The sequence below is a fragment of the Gasterosteus aculeatus genome, chromosome 8, assembly GCF_964276395.1.
Source record: "Gasterosteus aculeatus chromosome 8, fGasAcu3.hap1.1, whole genome shotgun sequence".
NCBI lineage: Eukaryota > Metazoa > Chordata > Actinopteri > Perciformes > Gasterosteidae > Gasterosteus > Gasterosteus aculeatus.
The window spans coordinates 11,956,519-11,969,178 of record NC_135695.1 but is presented as its reverse complement, the minus strand read 5'-3'; the positions used below and the strand labels follow the sequence as shown (position 1 = coordinate 11,969,178).

General features: G+C 44.4%; 1 protein-coding gene across 5 annotated transcripts in view; it reads right to left on the bottom strand.

The window, feature by feature from the left end:
- Window positions 1–12,660, bottom strand: part of dennd1b (DENN/MADD domain containing 1B) — a 94,333-nt gene that overhangs the window by 48,431 nt on the left and 33,242 nt on the right. For 2 of the 5 annotated variants that reach the window (XM_040184892.2, XM_078108206.1), the window contains exons 4-7: window positions 11,819–11,868; window positions 10,763–10,882; window positions 5,911–5,980; window positions 4,139–4,219 (exon numbers count right to left, since the gene is read on the bottom strand). In XM_040184892.2, the coding sequence (XP_040040826.2) occupies window positions 4,139–4,219; window positions 5,911–5,980; window positions 10,763–10,882; window positions 11,819–11,868 (321 nt within the window). Of the gene's footprint in view, window positions 1–2,806; window positions 2,867–4,138; window positions 4,220–5,910; window positions 5,981–10,762; window positions 10,883–11,818; window positions 11,869–12,660 lie in introns of all 5 variants that reach the window. The other 3 variants (XM_040184890.2, XM_078108204.1, XM_078108205.1) reach the window with 3 other exon arrangements.

The following is a 12,660-nucleotide window of genomic DNA, read 5'->3' as shown; positions in this document are numbered from 1 at the left end:
CGCGGAACAGAGGAGCCGAGCTCCCCGTAGACGCGGACCGGGGTGACGTCTCCGGTGGAAAACGGGAGTCTTTATTTTAGCATTAAAAAGGCTCAGGGAGCGAAATCGGCGCGCACGACAACAGCATGCGCTCGTGTGCATCCACGCAGGCAGTCACACGCAGGTTGTTTAGAGGATCACAGGGCTGCCTGTTTCACTTTGGGGGAGCAGGGCAGGTTCAGTGTTCAGATAAAAGGGGCCTGAGAGAGGTGGCGTTTGGAGACAGGTAGACAACTGAAACGCGCTCGCTCGCACACTCTCCTGTATGCTTATTACACCTGCGTTTCTAGAGGCCGTCCCTCCGCCATCTGTTGCAGGCATCTGCTTAAATTATAAACGCAAATCATTTAAATACAGCGTCTCGCATTTAAGACGTTAAAATAAATTGAATCTTCTAGGATTCTCAGTGTTCAGTCTTATCACTGTTTATTTATTTATTTGTTATCCACATCGTGGAACATAGAATGTGATGCTCGTACGTCATTCTTCTCTCCATGTTGTTGGCTGTGTGGCCTATGCATGCATTTGCCCAAACGTTGCCCAACAAGGAATTATTTCAAGTGAAGACAACATGACAGTTATGCTTTAAATAACAAATGATACAGTTGAGAGTATTCAGACACCAGGAGTTGGTAAAAATCCACAACGCCACCAGAAGTGTCACCAGCAAGAAAGAAGGATGTCTTAGATTATAGAAAAAAGATAAACACAAGGGTGAAAGCCCATCGACGTCAGAAGGTAAAAATATGTGCTAAAAAATCCACAACATTGGATAAATATTAGCAGCACTGAGTTGGTTCGGCTGAGTTCTTTATTCATGTGGTCTTTTGTAATCGTTTTATCAAGAATGATGCCTGTATTAAGTGTATGAGACCAACACTAAAAGACTGATGAAGATGAAGCCATGGTAGCACATAACTGTCTGGTGTTGACTCAGTTTAATGTAAAACAAACTAAACTAAACATTAAGTAGGAAAAATGTGAAAACGATCACAAGTAAAATAGTCGTATTTCCTGAGGACGATTGTTATAGTCAAGTGAAGCTTGAAGGAGATGAACACAAATATTCTCTTGCTTTCGAGTGCTTTTATGGGCATAAGCTAACTATTACGTCGCCCTACTTTATGGCAATTACATTTCTCTAAATGTTAGGACCATATTTTCATGCATTGACTCTTTAAGAGTGGCAAAAAAAAAAAAATCATTTTTACCGTGGCGGTGAAAAGAAAAAAGAAAAAAAAACATTTGCAGGGAAAACATTTGTTTGCTCTTCCCAGCAGCAGCTGGCTTCAACACACAAGTTCATTTTGAGTTAAAAATATTCATTTTTATTCATTTCAAAACAAAGCCCACCTGTTGTTCTGTAGCAAGACAGAAGCCAAACTACCAGGTTTTTCTGCCCTGATGGACGTCCAAAAGGGAAGAAACAAAGTAACACTTGATGTGCTTATTTTAATGACAGCTACTGTATATTGTGACTTTTGATGCACTAAATCTCATTAAAGGAAGTTAACATTACAGCTATTAGTTTACTGTGCGTTAATGCTCCTATGACACGAAGTATGAACTTGGTCTGAGAGCTTGCACACGGATGCAAGTCAGCATCTACTTTGGGCTTCAGCGACACGACACAAACAGCGGTGATTAGGGGTTAAAGTCCTAAATCAGAACTCCTTCCCGGACTTTTTTTACTTGTTATATTCATATTCATACCACGTGACTTCAAATAGTGGTTGCTTGAAATACCTCCTCACTTGTTTTACCCTAAACCTCGCTTATCTTCCACAGCTCCCACTTTCCAGTGGCCTTGGTGAAATCGATAAAAGTGAGACAATAGCTCGCAACAGTATACGTTCGAATGATGTCATTCCTATCGCACCTTGTTAATGAACTCTCCCGGGTAACTCTTGCTCATATGTTGGTATACAGCGAGCGCACAGATGAGTGCGAATTCTGCTTCCACCTTATTCCCAACCTGCTGTGCAATTTTCTGCTTCACATTGAACTAAATGCACCGGTGCCTTATAATCCATTGGCTGCCAGAAAAGTGGATTGCTCCTTAGATGTCTTCATAAACAATGCTGCATGTGGGAAGAGAAGCCAGTTCATAGACGACTGGAAACAGAATCTTTGAAATGACATAAAAGGGCAAATGCAACTGTACAAATCAAATTGCAATCAAAGATCAGGGACCCGAGACAATACATCTGAGGCGCAAACGCTCCTTAACTGTACATAGTCGACTGTAAATCTCTCTGTCGCTCTTTTCCTGTGCTAAGTAATGTTTCCCTGTTGGTCGACGAATCCTCGGCACTGTGATAATCACAAGCCACGCTCCTAAACTCAACCCGGGCTTTCACTGGCTTGCTTATCTGCATTTTTCCTTTTTCTTTCGAAGACATGTTTGTATAAAAACATTGAAAGTGGGTTAACTGGAAAGGCATCAAGGAGATTTTTTGAGCACAATTGCCTTTGCTTTAAACATAAAGAGGGGAAAAAACTTTTGATATTCAGAGAGAGAATACAGCAGTGTGGATCGGCATTAATCATTTACAAAGTTTGATTGTTTTCCAGCGAAGAAGAAACACACACCAAGGGCCCAGGATAGTTTGTTTTTGTTATATTTAAAAAGAGAGCGAAGCTTATTTGGCCAAATTGGAAAGCCGTTGCTCCCATGCGATTAGTGCAGCAGCGGTTTCATATTTCACAGCAGCCTCCTTTCCCCCTCCGCCCAGCTTCTGCCGTTCACTCATTCCCCTCCACTCACCGGCTCCGCGCTCCGCCGATCTCTCAGTACTTGCCCAGTGGCAATATACAACTGCTCATTCTTGCACAATGAGAGAGGGAGATAAGAGAACAAAACAGGGTTCACACATGAAAGGGGACAACGATCCTTCTTCTCGGGTGCCATGATAAAACGGGAAGGGAAAAAAAAAAAAAAAACATTTTTAAGGGAATAATTCGGCTTCATCAATTAAATATCAAACTAGTGGCTTCCCAAAGAAAAAGGCACGGAGCCGTCACCCCTGTTCTCCGCGGCTTCCTTTCCAAGGAAGCTCGGGGATACGGATGAAAAGGCTTTGCTCACATATACGGCTGATAGGAAAACCTTTGCAAAGAAAAGAAAAGCTTAAATAACAAGGAATATTAATTGACCGTGTTAACCTTCACGTAGATGTATTGATTAGCTCGTGTGAGTCTTGTTATGTTGTAAAGTCATCTGTGAAATTAGACGTGTATCCTTCTGAGACTTACGCCACAGAAAAGAACCCAGGGTTGCTTTTTTTAATTGGTCCAAACAAGAGCGCAGGTCCTCAAGGACAAAGGCTAACACTGAAATCCTCTTCATCCCATTACTGCGTCGAGCCTAAGCAACTCGAGAAATAAAGACATTAGAGGACAAATCATTACATTCTGCTTACGCAGTCCCGTCTTATGGGAGCCAAATCTGTTTTAGCGCGAGTGTTTTATGTCGGCGCTGGAAACACACGAGGAGGGAGGGGGGATCGTGTCAGAGGTAACGCAAACACCGGCCCGCTATGAGGCACTTTTTGATAAGCAGGAGTCATGACGAGTTCCGAGAGGACCCATCCAGTTTAAACATGTCCGGCTTCTGGCTTATCACACAGAGACCTGTTAGCGCCACTTCTTGTTTCCAAACAGAGTGTCAGCCGGGGCCCCTCCGTGTCCCCCTGCTCCCACCCAGCGGGTCTCAACCCGCTGCGCCCTCCTGTACGTCGTCCATTTCAACCACCGTTTTCCTGAGCGCTCCCTTTTTCTGTTTGTCTGCTCTACTTTCTTTCACAGTTTTTTTTTTTTATGCCATCTTTGTCTCCTGCCCTTTGCGTTCGTGTCAATTTCCTTTTTTCGTTTTCTCATCATTCCTCTCGTTGTCGACCACTTCTGTCGTCTTTAGTGGGTCTCACGCTGCTTTCATCTTCTCCAGCCGACGTCCCCCTCTTCCTCTCTGCAGCCTCCTTCCTCCCTCCTAATGCAACGCACTCTTGCAGTAACCTACCCGTCCTCCTTTTTGCTCTTTCTAGCGCTACTCGCAGCAGCCTTGCCTGTGATACGGGGGGAATATGAGATCTATACCTACCACACTCAGGTTGACTGGCGTGAAGGGCTTTGGCACAGGCAGATCATAGAGAGAATTCAGCATGTCATTCAACTCATTTTCCTGGGGGAGGAGAAACACACAGCGAAATAAAAAAATAAGAAAACATGGAACACATCAATTTGATTTACTTGTTTTGTTGGTGTCACGAGTTACGTGTCAATCTGGCGTGCGGGCGCTGGGACAGGCGCTGGTGAGACCAGAGGGCAATCCTGCAGCGAGGCCTGAAGGGCTCCAAAAACTTCCCACTGACGGGTGTTTAACGAGCAGCGGTGAGGTTAAAAGACGGCTGAGTGTCGGGCCGCAGACGCTTATTGCCCGGCAGCCTTGATTTAGGGCCCGAGAGCGGGCAGTCGGTAATTAAGCCGGGGGTCCCCCGCTCCAAAGACGGGGTCTTTGAGACGCCGTCAGACCGAGCTAGCTGGACCGCAGCACCGGCCGCGACATTACTCTTCCAGCAGTTATGAGCTCTGCAAGCAGATGGCGATTTACACTCGGGCCTCTCGCCGGAGGCCGGAAAAGACAACTGCCCCCGAACACAGAGGCCTCGTTGCTTGTTTTCGATCCTCCTTCTACTCTCCCTCTCAGAGAACTTCAGTTTCGGGCTTTGAACAGTTTCTTCCTGGAGGAACACGTGCACGTCTGCGCGAGCCAGAAGGAAACAGAAAGGGAGGCGGCAGGAATGGGGGGGGGCGGCGATTTACAGTAAGAGGAGGCGCGGGAGGGAGGGGAGGGGCTCTGTGTTGGGGTGTGTGCGCCAAAAATCGAACAGCCTCCTGTCATGAGAGGCTCAATGCTCACACGCATGGTCAGCAACACGGCCTGGGGAAACAGTTCATTTACCCCTCGCCTTAAACCCTCATCGCTCTTCTGTCCTCCCTCGTCTGTCAACATCTCCCTCTCGCCCGGAACGGACAGCGGGGTAAATAGAAACCAAATCATGCACACTAACACTTCAGTCACCCAGGATTTCTGGATCTCTCCCCCCACACACACACACACACACACACAAACTGGTCTATTCTGCTCGGCTGGCTCTCTGCATGTCAAGGCTCCGTCCCGCCTCTGCATCGCATTAATGTGAGGATGTGTTGAATGTTTACCGAATGTGTTTGTGATAGCCGGCTTCAGCGGGCCTCTCTGTCCTGATCATTGCTCTCTAAGGATCTTGGAAGAAGCAGTGACTACATGACAATTGAAAGCGGTCCCTAAGCTCTCGGCATCGCTCCCTCCCTCCCTCTTCTCACTTCAGTCTCAACATGGGAACATCACCTACACCCTCTGCGCTAGACGCCGCACATCTCCCCAGTTTGTTGAATATTTTACATTTCCCCTCCCTTTGCTAGTACAATGCACGGAATAGTCGGGGGAAAATACTTTTGTGTAGTGCGAGCGTCGTGTGTGTGTGTTTGCGTGCGTGTATGTGTGCGGTTTTGTTTTTTTGTTAACGATTTGTTTTCCAGTAAATCATCAGGAATAAATTCCAGTGTCAGATCAGCGTTTGGTCTGTGAAATGTCAACATTGTTGCCGCTAACAACAGGAGCCAAGTGGAGCCCAAGACGGCGAACAAAACTTGCACACAAAAGGGAACGTGCAGAAGAAGCACTGAATGGAGGAAAATATCTCACCACAGTACAGTTTCAAAGACTTTAAACCGCGCTTGTTTCCCAGTCAAATCAAACCACCGTGTCTTATTCCTCACGCTCTTACCCTGCAACTCACAATTCTCAATACAACCCGAGGAGATGATTACCTGTTGTTTTATCAAGTAGTCTGCCAGAGTATTCAGCAACTTGTAGTAGATTTCGAACCATGGCAGATAACTGAAAGAGTCAGAGGGGCAAATGCATTAATGACAATATTTGAATTCATTTGATCATCAAGTACAATAAACAAACAAGATGTGCTTCACTATGAATGTGGAGAGAAAATGTAGTTTGGGTTATATATTTGCTTTGTCCATCACAATGTTTAGAAATATTTTCACCATCTGTTCGGTAAAAAAAGGTTGATAGGAATCAGTTTTTAATGTATGTCCTTGCTATGTAACTGTGTCATTGTAAGCAACCCATTGATTTCAGATCAAACTCAGGACATTGATAATGGATCGTGTTCCATGCTCCTCCCAGGCACTAAGGAAAAAAACAGTATGCCGTCTAGTCGCTATTAGACATTCTTCGATACCCGGGGCAAAACAATGGATGTTACGTTCTTTAACAAAAACCAAACCGTGGCTTTCCTACGATGTGGAGGGATGCGGAGCTTTACAAGCATGCTGCTCACAGATGCACAAGGTTAACAAAATGCAGCCCTCGTGCCCCCCCTCTCCTTCCTCTGGACCCTCCCTGCATTTCTTCTGCCCTTCGCATTAAAAAAAGAAATCTTCTCCTTATTCAATCAATGTTAAATAAATAAATTCATTAACATGCTCAAAATAATTTATACTGCAATGTTTGTGTTAAAGCTAATCACTGAGCACACCCACCATAAGCTAAAAGCATCTGCAGCGTGGCTTTCTTTACCAGTTGACATATTCTTGGCTAAGTCGACTTGCTTTCTACATGGAAGATGGCCAACGCTTTCTATTAGCATGAAAGGGGGCTCAGTTCCTTTAATGTTATGCAATCAATAATAATGAAATTGTGGTGTCTTGTCAATGTATTGAACTATTTAGTTTAGTTTGGGATTTTAGCATGCAGTTGCAGCATGAATAATGATAAGCATACGATGAAATAAACAGAAACGCAGATTAATGCTTCATTGACTTGCCTGTAAAAAAAAAAAAAAAAATTAGAAGCAACCTGAGCAAATCGATGAAAAGTGGATTCTTATCTGCTTAAGTGAAATACATGTCATTAAGACAATAATTGAATTCAAGTAAGACACCTGACAGCGAGCTTCAATCTGCACTTCCTTGCATATAACAAATGATACATTGGTCAGCGAGAAGCTTTGACTGCGTGTGAGTTTAAGAGCCAGGGAAGTCCTGCTCAGGCAGTTGGCTGGAGACTGAGGACGTTCCAGGCCATGGGTCACCGGCTGCTCTGTAGACTGGAATTAACAGACAACAGGAAAACAATAAAGTGGACCTAATGCAAATTTTCATGCCGCTAAATCCGCGGAGGGGCCAATGACAGGCCGGGTTCCCGGAGAAGTGCAGCCAAGCGCACCAATCAGAGAGGCTGAGTGACCATTAGCCTGAAACAATCAGCCTCTTAGCATGCCAATATTTTGACGTCTGTGTGAAGATGTAACGCAATCAGGTCACATTCGCAGGAGAGCCTCCATGCAAACATGCGTATGTTAATTCACATGCTGACCGGATATCAAGCTGCAGGACCTATTTCTGCCAAGACGACGCAGATATCTGCATACGGGGTCAGTTTACATTGAGCAATTACCCCAAAAGTTCAGCTGATACAATGACCTGAACGGGGGAGGGCAAAGACTTTGTATTATCGGCCTCCTGTATGTGTGTTTAAAAAGCCAGGCTTCTGGACATTAATCCTCCATTTTTCACAGTTGAAGGGGATGTAAATAGGACCCTCGCTGTCAGGGAAGCCGTCAGGCCTGACAGATCTCACAGTCATTACACTCCTTCACCAAGGTGCTGTAAATCCTTTGTTTTGGAGGAAAAGGCATGATCGCTGAGAAAGGCAGCCAAGCACAAATTATCAATATTCTCATAGCATCTCCCCGCAATAGGTAACGTCTTTTCATGCTTTATTTCATGAAAATAACTTGAAGATGAATGGTTGTGTTCTACGTCTCCCTCCCCCACTCTACTCTCGGTGTTGCTGCAAAGTTAAAGTTTGGAAAGCTTAGAGAGATACTCCTACTCATCGCAGTTCATTGCTCAGATCTGTTTGTGCTCTGCAAATCCTCCGATAGAGAGAGAGGCATCCATCACAGGAGTGCTCGGTGTGTGGGGGCCCCACAATCTCTCCTGCCATTCTAAACACATGTCTTCTCAAAGTGCCATGTACTCAAAGAACGAACCAGTTAATCTGCGGTCCACTCACACAGCCCGTCATGCTCTTCATCCACGGCTCAGACTACCTAACCGCGCGGAGATATCGGACAGAGGACGGGGACATAGAGGTGCCTTTTGGGAACTTATCTCGGGAATTATGGATACACGCGCAGAAATAGGTTTTCACAAAGAAGCTGGTTTTCACAAGCATTTGATAGTAGCAGCGGGAGTGAAAGAAACTACCCACAAAATCTTAAAATATTGCAAACGGCATTGTGAACAAACGTTGTCATGCTCAGATGTTTTAAATGTCCACATGAGTAGTTGAGGCCTTTCATTAGGTTTTTATATTGGAGTACTTAGATCTATTATAGTACCTATTGGGTGTTCAACACAGCACTTATTCCTGTTCCTCAGATGAGCCTTAAATCTCAATTAATGCGCAGACATCTGTAATCGTAAGTCATCTTACACTTTGTAGACGTCTGAGTGGAACATTTCATTACACCTTTACTTTCTCGGGGTGAAGGGTTAAGTACAGGGAAGGAAGCGTCCGCCGACGAATCGCTAAGTGACCACAAACTGGAGCAACACGGCCCCTAAAATGTGTCCCTACGCCTCAGTTATTGTTGGTCTACGAATCACGTTACAACATAACAGTTGAAATGTTTTGTGCTGTCGGCCGTTTTGTCGAGGCTACGCCTGAAGGAAGCGTAACCCTCTCGTCCGCGGCCTGAGCGGCGAGACTACAAAGGGCTGTTCACATAAAACTGTCCCACTCATTAAGGCACTTCCTCCTGTAAGCAGAGGTGACAATTTTACAGTCCCAGCACTTCACCGATCACACAGACGCAAACGGTTACTTTTATTCTATATCAATGGGAAATTATAGATGAAATTATAAATAAAATAAAACTAGTGGGACTGGCCCTACCTGATAATTATTATCATAAGAAATGTATCATTTACAAGATGTATCTTTTCACTGTTCTTCTTTTTTTCTTGAGGAAAACTAATCTGCTGTCCTTTCCAACATTGTTATACATGGCAGAACAAAAAAAGACTAATGAATATAAATACATTTACAAATTTAATTTACACAATTGTCAGTGAGACTTCTTAAATGTTAAATTTTAGAATAATGAAACTTAAAAAAATAAAGGCAAATGTAACTGGAGAGCGTCCAACATTTTTTTAAATGAACCTTAAAAACTAATTAAAAAAAATCTTTTCTATACATTGTCCTATTAAAAATGAAATAAGCCATGCAAACTACTCAAAATGCATAATGAATTTTATACATCATATGTCAAATGAATTAGCATGTCTAACTCAGCGAGAGGGACAGGGGAACCTCTGCTAATTGGCAGTGAAGCTTCATGCATAATTATGGGCCAAGCGTCTTTGCTGTCGCACTGTGGCAGTAGCCGAATAACGAGGAGAAAAGAGGGAGGGAGAGAGAGAGAGAGAACGAGAGAGAGGGAGAGAGAGAGAGTAAAGAAAAGAAAAACAAAGGCCATGGAAGCTGGCCAAGGAAGGGTTGGTGGTGCGGGGAGGAGGGAGACTGTTCTTCACAGCAGCTCATCAGGGCAGCGACAAACCCGCGACTGTCCATCAACCGACACACACACACACACACACACACACGTGCCGAGAGCAGCACTTACAGGAGTGCTGCTTTACACCGGCAGAGAAAAAGAAAAGGCTTTGTGCTCCTTTTCCGGTTTGTTGTTTGTTAAACTGCTTAATACATTCATTAAAAATGTATTTATTTGAATATTTTCCCTTGTTTATCCTAAAGCACGTGAGCCTGTCCACTGAGATTAACACTGGAAAGCTCCTTTTTGGTAATGGTAAGGTAATTACATCTGTGAAAACATAGTGTCAACAGGCAATTACATGGGAATTAAATAATAACCGCCTTTCTTGGAGGGTAATTATGCAAAGAAAATCCTATTTTACTGGGTTTGGTAGCTTAATTTATGTACGCTGTGATAAGATGAATCCACCTATGAAATATCAAAAACTGCTAAAGTTTTGGGTAATTATAGCCACATCACTAACATATTTGTGTGGGCAGATGAGAATATAATTTTTTATTATGGCATAGTGCAGCTCAGTGTGAAGAGTGGGAATGAATGGAAATACTGCGCCTACTTCTAAGATCTGGTAAATTAATTTTTTTATCGGACTTGTGAAATAAATGTAAAAATAAAATTAAAATAGTTCTGAGACTGATCCAAAAGGGGTAAAAAAGTTTTTTTTCCTCAACAAATAAATAAAAGCAGTGGTGTTTAAAAAAAAAAACCTCTTGATTCTGATTTAGAGAGAAAAAAAAATGTGGAAGGCTGACTTTTATATGTTTGGATTTGTGATGTAAAGCATAGCTTCATCTACATCCAGCTGTTGCTCTTTTGACATTTGTTTAATTTATGGGAGTTGGATACAAACAAAAATGACAAAATCTTGGATACAGAATAGTAAAGACTGCAGTAAACTGCAGTTCATTAGAACAACATGGTATTAAATCAATTTATGGACCTTGTAGTTTCAAAACTTGAACACAATTTAGCATGAATATTTGCATGGGTCTGTGTGTGCGCGCGTGTGTGTGCATGTGTGTGTGTGTTACCTGAGCAGACATATGCAGACCCGGCAGCCTTGAGTGAGTCGACAGAAACCAAACCTCTGTTTGCTGTCGATGTCCGTCAGCACGAAGGTGAAATTCTGCCCCACCTGATTCTGGGAAACCCTGAGGCCAAAGGGGAAACACGCAACCTCTTAACAATCAACTCGATGCAACGGGGTGTAGTAAATCTGCAAAGTCATACACATTTAAAATTCAAAAGAGAAAAAAAAAAGCAATTGGTCTGGCTGGATGAGAAATAAAGCCACAGACCACATCTTACCATGAGCTAAATCTCTAGTCGAAGTCCAAATCTCATATCACATATTGCCATTATGGCCGGACAAACGTAAAAACCTTTTTTGAAATTGCAGAGAAGCTCCGTACATCCCTGTGCCACTAGATGGCAGCAGCTCAGCTTCAGTAAAATACTGTGCAGCCCCCCCCCCACGCCTCCCCCAACCCCTCCAACCCCCCAACCCCCCCTCCCCCTTACGCTCTCTGTCTTTACAATGTGAATTTGAACATTTCATTTTTTCAGGCTCAGAATATAGGTGCCGCAACTTAAAAAAAAAAACGCTGGTCTGATCAGACCTTTGTGAGGTAGAAGAAAACACACCTCCCTAAACTCTTACACACACACACACACACCGGTTACTGATGACCTCACCGGCATCATCGTTAATGGAACTTGTTGTTACCATCATCATCATCCTCATTATAGCGTCCTCATCATCACACCATTAACATTTGGGGACATTTCGCCAACAGCTGTGTGGTTTCCAGGTGCAGTCGGTACAGATCGTATGCAGGCAAATATCACATTTTTTTGGGGTGGGATCTCAACGACAAATTCACTCATTACCTTCCGACAGTTAGTAAACCATCCTGTGACTGAAACACAATAGTGTGATGCACAAAGCGCACTTCATCTCATTTCCTTTTTCTAACGCATGTGCTATTAGTGTACGTGTGTGTGCTTTTGTGTGCGTTACGTGAAGGAGGTGAAAGGGCGCTGCCGTGCTACAGCGACGGAGAAGCCGAAAGGGAGAGGAATCGTACCTTTCCACGTCAAAGGGAAAGCAGAACTTTGGTATCGTCTGAAGGACCTCCTGAGGAACCAGAACAGAAAGAGAAACGCACCATTTTAGAGAAACACACATCACTGGGAAAACAAATGATAACTGCCTGCTTCAATAGGAAATCCTCTTGGGCCCCCACAAAGTGGACGCTATCAGTTGGCTGAACAAAATGGGGATTAATGTTAAATGCTGCTGATAGCAATCTGACTAAATCCTGACATCCCAAACGCTAAAGCCCAAATGCACTTAATCCAAATGAATGGGCAACGCACTGAACTTCTCAGAACACAGTGGAAGGGCTCCCTTTTTTTCCAAGGATGGAGAAGGAGCTTCGATCCACAGCCTGAATAATTAGCGGTTAATAAGTTAATCGATTATTGGGTGGCAAAGGGAGATGAAAAGAGAGAGAGACAGAGAGAGAAAGAGGGAGACGACACAACACTGAGGCGATGGTGGCAGATTGTAGGGACAATGGGCTAAGCAGCTCTGAGGGGTTAAGAGGTAGGGGAGGGTTTGGGGGGAGAGGGGGGTTACAAGCCTTCAGGGCTTTACCTCCCAACACCTCCCTTGTGGGCTGGGGGAGCGTGAGGAGGGTGCACGCTCTTCAAGCGAGGTGGGAGGGGAGGGGGGGCACCTTTCCAGCAGCAGCATATGGATTGAGACAGGGAGCAGGAACAGAGCGGAGCACCATATGGGCGGGGAACTCCAGACCAGCAACACAGCCTCCGAGTGACCGGGTCCCCCCTCTGCCTGCCGCTCTGCCTGCTAACCTGGGCCGGAGTGGGCGCCAGGCATCGGGTTCTTCTTGCCTTCCGCCAGTTC